This window comes from Convolutriloba macropyga, chromosome 5 (assembly GCF_964194025.1).
Source record: "Convolutriloba macropyga chromosome 5, txConMacr16.3, whole genome shotgun sequence".
Classification (NCBI taxonomy): domain Eukaryota; kingdom Metazoa; phylum Xenacoelomorpha; order Acoela; family Convolutidae; genus Convolutriloba; species Convolutriloba macropyga.
In genome coordinates, this window is record NC_134472.1 from 51,417,890 (window position 1) to 51,429,910 (window position 12,021).

The window sequence follows — 12,021 nt, forward strand, 5'->3', positions numbered from 1 at the left end:
GTTTGCCGTCCAGGAATAAATTAATCTTATTAATGATTTGAGTTCTTATTTGTTTTTCATGACTTGGACAAATTTTGTTTTAAAATGATTTTTGAGTTAGGGAGTTTGCGTATTTTTTGTACTTTTTGTTGTACATCACTCAATCATCTTCAATTCAGGTCTCGTGCGTTGCTAATGAACCTGAAATGATTTGAATGATCTGTTTCAGTTCATACATATCGCTTCCTATGTGTTTGACCCAATTTATTTTAAAGTTGTTGGTGAATTTTTCGGTTTTGCCCCATTTATTCTTTTAGTTGTCTAATAAATTAGTGGCGTTAACAACCATTGTCATTGGTTGATAATGAGGCATAGTTGAACCTATTTTTTTTACCTGAGTTCCTATCAGTTGTTTTTGAATTTTAAACTATTTCCAAAAAAAACATTGGCGGATTGTTAGTCGTGCAGGTTTTTGTTGCCTTTCTTTTCGTCTTTTCAGTTATTCTCAAAAATTATAGTTGTCATTGTCATCGTAGTGGGGCGTGATTAATGCCAATGTATAAGCTTCAGCTGTTAGATATCGTTTTTGTTGACTCAGATACCATTTGTTTTTCGGAGATTTTTGTGAATTTTTGAGTCTTGCTGGTTTGTCGTTTTTTCAGGAAATGGAACTGCTAATGTTTTATGAGTTAGCAAGATGTTGACTATGTTGACTGTCAGATTTTGAGATTGCGAGACAGTTGGTAACTGTCAGGTTTTTACTTCAATCAGTTTTTTTTAATTCATTACTTGCCCTGCTCTTTTTTCTTCTTCGTCGAACAAAAAATTTCGCTTTTCTTTAGTTCATAGCTTGTTCAACATTTTGCGTGATATTTTTTCGACTTCTCTCTCTTTTGTTCTCTCATTCTGCTCAAGGTGATTTCAAGCAGCTGTTGCTTATTGAAATACTCTAGAATCAACATAGTCAGTTTCGAAAACTAAATGAAAAATAGAAGCGGGATAAAGAAAACCATAAAGCCCAAATTTAGATGACAGCTATTTGAACTGTTCATGTAAATCTTTGTTACCATCTCTAATTCTTACTAATACTAGTAACTGTATCTTTTCAATGAGAAGCAAGAGTGTTCAACTACGAAATGACATTGCACTTAAAAAATGTTGTGCTAAAAATTTTAATCCCAATCGGGGCTATGGGCGGCGATTCTTTGGCAAACTATCTGTTATTATTTTTATTGCGCCGAAACGTTGCTTGCAGCAATTATATTAGTCCTGCGCTCTATTTCGTGAGATTTGTTACTCGACCATTTTGTCGTCTGATGCTTTTAATTTTGTCCTCAAAAGGAGACAAACAGGTAAACAACATGGGGCCTTATATTGCTGAGCAGCTCGTAATGCTTTACGAGTCTCTAATTATGCCATTCACTCAAACTTTCAGGGAGACCTAACTTCACTGTATGAAGGGCGTTTCTTAGGAGTTTAAACTCCCAGTTACGGTGTTTAGATGACCGCTATTGGAACTTCGTTCTTTTAAGTCTTTTAAGTTTTCCTTTAAGTGATTTTTATTTTTCCTTTTGTGAGTCTCCTTGATACTAGCCACTGTACCTTTTCAATAACGAGAGAATGATCAAAGAAACGAGAGAATGATCAAATAAGAAATTAGATTGCACTTAAAAAATGTTTTTGCTGAAAGTTTCAATCCCAATCGGGGTTATGGGTGGTCGTTCTTTCGTAATATGCCGGTTCTTTTTTTATTGCTGTTTATATATTGCGCTGAAACGGTGTTTGCAGCAACTATAATAGTCCTGCTCTCTGTTTTATGCGATTGGTTTCTGGACCAATTTTTCGTCTGACGCTTTGAACTCGTCATCAAAAACAAGGCAAACAGGTAGAGAACATAGAACCTTAAATTGCTGAGCAGCTCTCTTAGTGCTTTGCTGGTCTCTAATTATACGATTCACTAAAAACTTTAGGGAATACCTAAATTTACTGTATGGTGGATGGTTCTGAATAAAACTCTGACATCCACCCTCATCTAGCGATCAAACATGCTAGTATACCTGAGCCCCAGCTGACTAATACTGGAGCCAACAGCTCGCCGATCGTTTGAGGGCATTTTGCCTTTTGTTTTATAGCAATTGCTGATTTTTATTTATGCTGCAGTTTCTGATCAGAAGTAACTTTACTTTCAATTTTCTATTTTACTGTTCTCTAACAGTACGGCTCACGAGAACTACATGCTTACTAACGACCTAACTAAAGAACAAATTGAAGCCCTCATAACGAAGATTTTGAAAACTTGAGTAGGCTTATACATTGAGAAATGCGCTTTTCTATACGGAGGTAATCGGAAATGAGAAAAATCGAATTGCTTTCGTCTAGTGATTTACTATTGCTATACCTCCCACGAGACCAGAACTGGTCTGTTATTGTATTCCCTAAGCTGTTTAATTGTATACTATTTCTAAGGACGCGTATTTTCAATATTTAAGTTACATGCTGTTATTTCTAAAGGTTTTTGAATTACTATTTCTTTGAAATAGAATTTTTTCGTATCTGGTTTCATTTTTGTACATTTAGGGTTAAATGCTATGTTGACTGTCAGATTTCGAGGTTTTGAGAAAGTTAGTAGTTGTCAGCTTTTTGCTTTAATCAGTTTTTTGTAATTCAGAACTTGTCCTGCTCTTTTTTCTTCTTCGAACAACGCTTTTTATTAGCTCATAGCTTGTTCAGCATTTTGCGTGAATTTTTTTGACTTCTCTGACTGTTTTGCTCTTCTCTCATTCTGCTCAAGGTGACTTCAAGCAGCTGCTGATCATCGAAATAATCTAGAGTCAAAAGAGTCCGTTTCGAAAACGAAATGAAAAATAGAAGCGGGATAAACCCAAAAGCCGCAATTTTAGATGACCGCTATTGAACTTTGTTATTGTAAGTCTTAGTTACCATTTCTGATTCTTATTGATACTTGCCACTCTATCTTTTCATTCAGAAACACGAGTATGTTCAACTACGAAATGACACAAATGCACTTAAAAATGGTTTATTTTGAAAGTTTCATTCCCAATCGGGGTTATGATCGGCGATTCTTGGCAATCAATTGGTTTTTTGTATTGTTGTTTATATAGTCCGCTGAAACGGCGCTTGCAGCAATTGTATTAGTCCTGTGCTCTATTTCTTGAGATTTGTTACTCGACCGATTTTTCGTCTGACGCTTTTAACTTTGTCCTCAAAATGAGACAAACAGGTAAACAACATTGGGCCTTAAATTGCTGAGCAGCTCTTAGTGCTTTACGAGTCTCTATGAACCCTCCCCCTAGTTACCGAGTCAAGCCCCTATCCCCCTCTTAAAACTCTCTCATCCACCCTCCTCCACCTAGAGATTGACACTCTCGCCTAGCGATCCACCATGCTAGTGTACCTGAGCCCCAGCTGACTAATACTGCAGCCAACAGCTCGCCGATCGTTTGAGAGCAATTTTCGTTAGTCGGTTATATTAATTGTTGTAATAGTTTTGTTAGAGTTGTTGTTGGCCTTCCCTTAGTTTTATTCCAATCTCAGATTTTCGTTTGTGCTGCAGTTTCTGATCAGAAAATACTTTACTTTCATTTTTTATTTTTCACTGTTCTCTAACAGTACGGTTCACCAGAAGTACTGAGGAGGCAGAAATGCAAACATTTAGTGTGAGCGTTTTATAAGTTCGACATGCCCGTCCCCCCCCCCCCCCCCCCACACACACACACACACACACCCACGCGCACGCACGCAAGAAAAAAAACGCACATGCAATCATTTTCTCACTATCCGCTCAAATATCACCATCATACAAACAGCTTCCAAATTTGTCTTAACCTAAAGGAGCTCTGTCGTCATATTCCCCTTTTACTGATAGATCTCATTTTTTTCACATGGTTAATCGCGACCTAACTAAAGGACAAAATGAAACCCTCATACCGAAAATCACGAAAACTTGAGTAGACTTATACATTGAAAATGCGTTCTCGTATACGGAGGTTATCGAAAATGAGAAAAATCAAATTGCTTTCTGGTGGTGTGCTATCGCGCTTGCTCTCCAACATCTTATATGAGCCGGCTTATCGCCATCAAATGCTTATCGCCATAAGCATTTGCAGTACATCCCATGCAGACGATGTGAATTTGACTACGTTACGTGTACCTTAGCAATCATGTAGAGATACTTGGAGACAAGAACTTTACCACAAAGCAGCTACAAGATAACTTTTGAAAACAACTTTTTCTGCTGAAAAATCAGGCGCAGCAGTATCCCCCACGTGATGCAGAAGGCAAGTTTTACCCTTTATATTCCATTAATAACAGGCAAATATACGGAAAACTTTTTGATATCAGTACTACGAATAGAAAACAACTCCATGATCAACGGAAACGATACATCGCCATCCACACAATAAATGGCTGTAAAAATGTACAAAGCCAACTATTTACACATGAACAGCTAAATGGCATTAGGGCCAGCAAGCAACTGCTCAAAGACATTCATCGAATTGTAGTCTGCAAGCATCCTGAGCAGAAAAACAGTAATGAAAATGCTACCACAAATTTTCAGTGGATGAAGAGACATTACCTCTAACAGCATGTCTACGAACGACACAACTGAGAAAAGGATAGTAATGTCTGCGACGCTCGAGTCTTTTGTGTCATAATTAAGAACAGCTATCCTAAGGGGGGATGAAGGCCCACCATACCTTTAATTATAAAAAAATACTCAAAAGGGACCTCTAGGTTACTGACCTAACAAACTGACCTGACATAAATTACATCAATCTATCAAGACCGCATTGCTCAAAGAAATTTACTTTATCTCTCGCACATTCTCCCTAAATTTACGTCCAACCTGGTCCCCCTAAAGCGGGGACCGCTCGTCAATCACTACATCGTTGTTGCAGTAATTTTTAAATGATCCTATATCGCCGCTTTCACTAAATTACTTTAAAATGACTTTTTGAAATAGTTCCTGATTAAATTGAAAGTAGTTATAAATTTCTCTCGAACGATGTTTGAAGCAATTATTGTAAACGGGTTGGTCTTTTTTATGAAAGTTTTGCATTGAAAATTTTTGCGTTTTTTTCTGGAAAATTCTCTGACTTCTCATGTGACTTTTTCATGCTTCAATTCTGCATTTTAGAGTGATATCAATTGCTCTCATTGTTTGTCGGTAATGCAAAAGCTGCTGTGAGCGGTTTAAAACCGTTGTAGCTTAGTGATGAAAATGGTTCGAATACCTATGAGATCGGAGTTTTTGTACCCATAAAAAATTTTTAAGCTATACCCTATCCAAATTCAATTGCCTCCGCCTGTCGTTCGAGAGCAATTCATCCAACCTTAGTCGGATTATGTTTGATTTAAACCATTTTAGTACCTCTTTTTTGTTTGATTGCTCTCGAACGAAGTTTGAAGCAATTATTGTATACCTTTTGGTTTTTTATGCAAAGTTTTTGCTTGACCAATCAGCAATGAGTTCATAAGTGATGAGCTTAATTTTGCCAATTTTTGACCGATTATTCTTCCAAATTATTCTTAATATTTTCAAAGAGATTTGACCATTCGCCGGTATTTGATGGTTTCTGTAAATGATAATTTAAAATTTTCTTATACCAACTTTTTGAGTCTTAATTAAAAGTTAATTTGATTTGTTATTTTTACTTGCTCTCCAACAAAGTGTGTCAATTGCTCTCCAACGAAGTTTGTAGCAGTTGTATTAGTCATGTGATCTTTCGCTTGACTAATTTTTGACTTTCCGCGCTCGAAGGGCACTAAGTGGACGATCATCTCTTTGAGATCTTTAAGGTTTAGTAGTCTCTATGTATGCGATTCACCGATACTGTTTTGAGAAGACGATTTCAGGGTGTGAAGGGTGGTTGTTGGTTGTTAGTCTCCTTAAGTTTGACACTCCTTCGGTCACCCCCCCCCCCCCTAGTCTTATTTTTTGCATGTTTTTTTCTATGTTCTGGGTTGAAACTAATCTGACTGAGAAATCAACGCTCAATGTTTAATGCTTTATCTTCTCAGCTTTCGTTTTTTGGTGTTTTTCTTTAGGAACTATCGACGCTTCGGTCGTTTTCGAAATCCTTCAGCTATTCAATTTTTTTACGACCTGTGATGTCACTCTTTTGGAATTAGCCTTTGTTCGCTCTTTCACGCTATTTTTGTTTTGATCTGCGTTGGTGACTTTGTTTTGACTCTTCTTATTGGAGTGAGTTGTGAGGTCCGTCGTGTGAATAATTGTTTTTCGTGATATACCTCTTTAATTGAGGTCAGTTTTACAGAGCATATGTCCAGATCAGTTGAAGACATCACATCAATGAGTAGAAAATCCGATTTATCTTTAAGTGTTTTTGGATCTCGGTCGTCTCATCTGTATCTTCAGAGTAAATGTCACAGAAGCAATGATCACTTTTTCTACCAGCTATATTTTCTATGCTAGAGTAATTTATTTAATGATTTTTGGACCCTCCTTTGACGCTGAGAGGTAGTTTAAATCGATTAGCATTCATTTGGGGATTGTCCGGACCGACTGGAATTCAAGGTTGTACTATAATGAAATCGGCGTCTCGGCATATCTTAAAAACTGCTCATAAATGTATCATAAATTATCATTAATTGTGTAGTCTCTCAGCTGATTATCTTGCTGACTAATGTGGTTTAAGCGAAATGGGTTTGACATTTTAATTTGTCACAGTATCGCAACGGATGGAGCAACTGCAACAATACATCTCTTCCAATGCAAGCATGAACAACAACAACCCTAATTTTTGCATGTCCTCTACTGGCAGTACAATCAACAATAACAACATGGACGACAGTGGGTTGTTGGATCCCTCCCCATCATCACAAGCTAACATGCCTCGAGCCCCAGCAGTAATGGGAAGCGGTCCCAATTCCGAGACGTGCACTCCGGTGTCAAGTGTAATATTAAGCAATAATAATACAAATCTCTTGCCAATGTCTGCAGTTGGTGGTGCTGGTGTCGGTACTGCAATAGCTTCAATGCCAAATCAATCAGTGGCTGCTTCTTCAACGACTGATCAGAAAACCAGATTGAGAAGTAACCTCTTTTACCGCAAATAGTTTGTCCTATTCCGCTAGTGTAATAGATTCGCTTTTGACCAAACAGTGATTTATACGAGATTAATATACTGAGAGTAATGAAAATTGATAAATATTTCATAAGACTGACTATCAAATAGATGTAACTACTTATTTCGAGTTATTATTTATGTGGGCTGTAGCTGATTAATGGATTGAAATTTCATTAACTGACATAAAGGTTATGGTACAAGAAAAGTACTTGTTTTAGTGGCGCAGAGGACTAAGACAGGCTTGACTAAGATTGTATCGACCTTCAAGGCTGGCACTTTAGACGCCGTCAACTCTGGAGCTATCGGGGCTATTTCCAGTCGCACTGGAGGTGGTTCAAATTCAACGGTTAGCGAAAATGCATTTAGATGGAGTTAAATGGATTTAACCGAAAATGCGCTTAGATGGAGCAAATCTTTATCGAAGCGATAGCTGGGGTGGAACTATACTGTGGGTATCTTCATTTTTCGTGACGTGAAAAGTTTGTTAATAGCCGCCCTCATCTTCTCAGCCGGCTATTATAGCGCTCCTATTTTTTTTTTTTACTTCGTCGAATAAAAAAATGTTTCGCTTTACCTCATTTTGCCGCCTTTTCAACATTTTGCGTGAAATCTTTTTGACTTCTCTAGGCTAGTTTCTCTCTTCTCTCATTCTGCTAAAAGTGATTTTGAACATCAGTTGCTCAGCAAAGCAATTCAAAATGAACAGAGTCAGTATAAAAAATTGAAGTCAGAAGTAGAAACGGGATAAACCCATAAAGCCCAATTTTAGATGCCCGCTAATTGAACGTCGTTCCTATAAGTCTTAGTTACCATCTCTAATGCTTATTGGTATTGATAGTTGCCCCTGTAGCCTCTCTCTGAAACAGAAGTATGTTCAACCACGAAATGCCATCAAAATAAATCGGACTTAAAAAATTGTTTTTGCACAAAAATCTTTTTTTTTTCAATAACTTCTGTTATTTCAATCCCAATCATGCTTATTGGAATCAACGGCGGCTATTTTCCGGCAATCTGCCGGGTATGTTTTTCGACTTTCCAGCATACCTACGCTCTTGTCATTTCACTGTTGATTTTCAATAAAGTTAGTATATTTGAGTGGGGGTTATTTATGTTAGTAGTGGCGGTGAAATTTTTCCTTAGTCGTTTCCGGAATGCTTTCTTCTGTTTTTAATAGCCGCCGTCAGCCTCTCAACGACTATTATTTAGGGGCTCTCCTTTTTTTACGACTCGAAGAGAGTATTGGTTTTCTTAAGGTTTTTTTTACCGGACGACTATTTGTTCAGATGGCGTTTTGACTTAATTGTGAAAGTGAGTCAAGTTGCCGTGTGAACTAACCTTTTCTGAGCGAGAGAAGTTTTTTTGTTCATTCGCTGCGTTCAGTGAATGACTTTTGACTTTTAAAAGAGTTTTTGAGAGATTGGCGCATATAGATGACAGATAACTGTAACTTGGTTTTTTGTAGAAGTAAATTTTGATCGATGCCGAATGAATTTGCAACCATCTGGAATCGATACCACAATGTTTTTTAGAGCTTAATATTGAAATTCAAGTGCAAAGTTGGCCCATATTTCTCATTTTTTTGTCAACTTCTGGCTTTTTTTCATCAATTTCATCATTTTTGGCTCTTTGAGCGGACTCTGCGAACCAAATTAGTAAATATGTCAACTTGTTGATAATTCCTGATTTTGATGCCTTTTTGATGTGCGGTGTTTTTGTTTTTTAAAATTGTACACATTCTGATCCGATTTTGGCCGTTTTTGTCAAAAATTTTTTGTTTCTAATTTGAGTTTATTTATTATAGCTGCGAAGCTGTAAGCTGAGCGTAGCTATATTGCGGTGCTCTTGGTTTTTTTTTTTTGTTTCGTCGTCTGACGCTCTTTTTTCGTTTTACATTTGTTCACACAGCAAAGCTGAAAAAGTCAAATTTTCTGAATGACTTCTTCCTCTCACTAACGGCATTTGCGCGCGTGACGTCATTTCTCACTCGCTTTAGCGAAAATTTTTTAGGTTATTTGCGTGATTAGATTTTGATCATACGTGACTCAATAAAATGACTTTTGCACTTTAAAACTTAAGTTTAATTTGAGTTTGTTTAAGGTCAAAGGAACTCATATGTGCTGTAAAGGTCCCTAATAAGAGGCTTCTGTGGAATGAATTTTAACCAGCTTTATTAATTTATCGCAGAATGTTTTTTAGCCTAGTTTTTTGAGCGGCGTCGATTTATTTTTCAATTTAGATCTGTATCTGTTTCTATCTCTATTATATGGCACGCAGGTCTATTCTTTCGCAGCTATTCCGGCAATCTGCCGGCTATGTTCATAAAGTCTTTTGGTGAACCATCGGTGTTTTTGGTTTCGTTTTGTTGCTAACTGAATTGATTTTGGCGATAACTTATAAAAAAATTCAGTGAAGCTTTTTATCATTTTATGATCATTATTTTAAATGAGACACTGAGACAAGAAGATGGCTATGTAGTGTTCTTGAACCTCGATTGATTAATAACAAAAAATCCATGTTTCTTTTCCAACTATTTGCATTATGATTTTGAATTAGTTTCCGATTAACTTTTTTGATTTTTCTCGCATCAATGTATGTGTTCTCACATGTTTCTTTCTGACATTCTCCTAAGACCTATAGTTTTATTCGCGCTGCCGTTGTTAAATTTGAAATTTATCGGTTTGAACTAATAATTTTTGTCTTTGAATTTTGTAAGTTTTTTTGTTTGCAATTGATTTGATATTTAATATAATATGGCACTCAGGTTTTGCTAACTTCATGTTTACCAATTTTGATTAAAACACTTTCTGCGATTATTTTAATGGCTTAGTTTTGCCAACATGCAAATTTTTGCGTTTGAACATTGTTCTGTCTCTTTAGTCTTTTTCATGATTAATTTCAGTTTCAATAATTTCTTGTTCATTGTTTGATTTTTTGGCATTCATTGTGATTTCAAGACAACAAGTGCTTATAGTTTAAGCGACAAGGTTTTTAGTTACCAACTGATCAATGTTTTTATATTGTATTTGTAGTTTTTTGATTGAGAGAATTTACGGAAATTGATAAATTTCTAAATTTTGTAACAATTTTTGATCATTTCTTGCAGTATTCAAGTTTTTTCTAAAATGTTTTTGGAGTCTAACATAGGGTTGACTGTTGTTGTTCGTGTACTGTGATGTTTTCAATTGTGTATAAAAATTTTGGCTTGTTTTATATATAGGTGTAATCTAATAGGTTTTTAGTGCAGTTTATTTTATGGGCTATATTCTTTTTTTGCTTAATTTTTTTTGGTTTTAGTAGTCTTTTTAGTAGAAACCAGATTATTTAAAAGATAATTCTTTCGGGAGGACGACTCTTCGAGTCGTTTCCGGAGTTCTTCCGGCTATGTTTTAAATTTGCTTTACCTTTTGATCACGTTTTCCATTTTACATAAGCTACGATTTTCACGTTTCACTTCTGACTTACTTCGCTTGCTGTTTCAACTGAATGGATATTAAATTTTTTCACGCATTCAATTACGCAATGTGGTGAATACTGTCAAAGTCAAAAGATCAAAATCAAAAGAGCGGGATAAACCGATAAAGCCTGGTCATTAAGTCATTCAGACACGGTTATCAAAGTTCATTAGAGTGTTTGTTAGCTGGCATTGGTATTAAGCTGATAAGCGTTCAGTTTGGAAACTGAATTAAGTAGTTTCAGAATCCAACTTTTTTTCTGTTTCCATCCCGATGTGCGTCAACGGCGGCTATTTGTTTTTAAGATCTGTGCGCAGTTTTTTCAGCTTTTCAATTCAGCGAGAAAGTCAAATTATAAATTGTGAGTGTTTATAAATTTCTCTCAAACGAACTTTTTTCGCTTGACCGATCTTCCGCCTGACCCATTTGACTTTTCGTCCTCAAAAATGGGATAAACAGGTAGCTGCCAGAGCTCTTAGTGCCTTTCAGCTCAGCAGTCTCCAACTATGCGGTTCACATAAATTGTTTTGGTGACTTATGTTCATGGTGTGAGGGACGGTTCTGAGGGGTTGACCCCCCACACACCTCTCCCACATCAGCTCCCCATCCCTGCCTGCACATCGCTCAGGCCGTAAGGGTGTGGCCCCGTGCAGCCAGAGAACCCCCACGGCGTTGTCCCTCATCAATCCCCTTACCTGTCGGTGCACCCCCTCCCCGACCCGGCAGAATTTGATATATGAACAAACCTTTGGTTTTTGAAAAAAAATTTTTATCGCAATCGGCAGTTTGACTCGCTTTCAGTGTTTCTTTTCTTAAATGCTATTTATGTGATACATATGTGTTCTTGTTGCTCCTATTTGCAGTTTGCTGATTTCATGAACAGGGAGCTACTGCTATTTTAAGACTTTGACACTATTTGTTGTCGTAACATATTAGCGCCCTTTTATATTATTTCTGTTGTCCAATCACTCAGTATAATTAATGGAAAGTCTCATTGGTTGCTTTTTAGTTATATATGAACCTGATTATAAATGAACTTCGAGTTTTGAGTTTTGCGATTTTTTGATGTTCTTTTCGTTGTATCTTGCTTTGTGACTTTTACACTTATAGTTTTCAAAAAGTGGTAGGACTTTTTAAGAAAATTGGTTGTATATTTATAGTTGTTTCCTTATTGACAATTTTCATTGGTTGCCGATGAGAAATAAGTAAATCTAGATATTCGCTGGAATTCTTAGCATTCTTTTCTAATGATTTTGACTATTTCCTTGCAAAAAGTGAAAGTTGATGTTTTTTAATCTTTTTTGTTTGTTTGTTTTTTTTTTAATTTTGTTTTTGTTGTTTTTCATGTGGTCCATTTCGTATCCATTGTGGTTCTTATTGGCCTGCTAATGCGACTTAATTTTGGTCAATGTTTTGGCTACAACTTAAGGTTAATGTTTTATTTGATGAGATACCGTTTGTTTTCGAAAGGTTGAAGT

At 36.4% G+C, this 12,021-nt stretch overlaps 1 protein-coding gene across 1 annotated transcript in view; it reads left to right on the forward strand.

Moving 5' to 3' along the window:
• The window catches only part of LOC142339445 (uncharacterized), a 77,014-nt gene that overhangs the window by 20,925 nt on the left and 44,068 nt on the right, over nt 1-12,021 (forward strand). The window contains exons 4-5 of the mRNA XM_075389482.1: nt 6,692-7,057; nt 7,310-7,437. Of these exons, the coding sequence (XP_075245597.1) occupies nt 6,692-7,057; nt 7,310-7,437 (494 nt within the window). The remainder of the gene's footprint in view (nt 1-6,691; nt 7,058-7,309; nt 7,438-12,021) is intronic.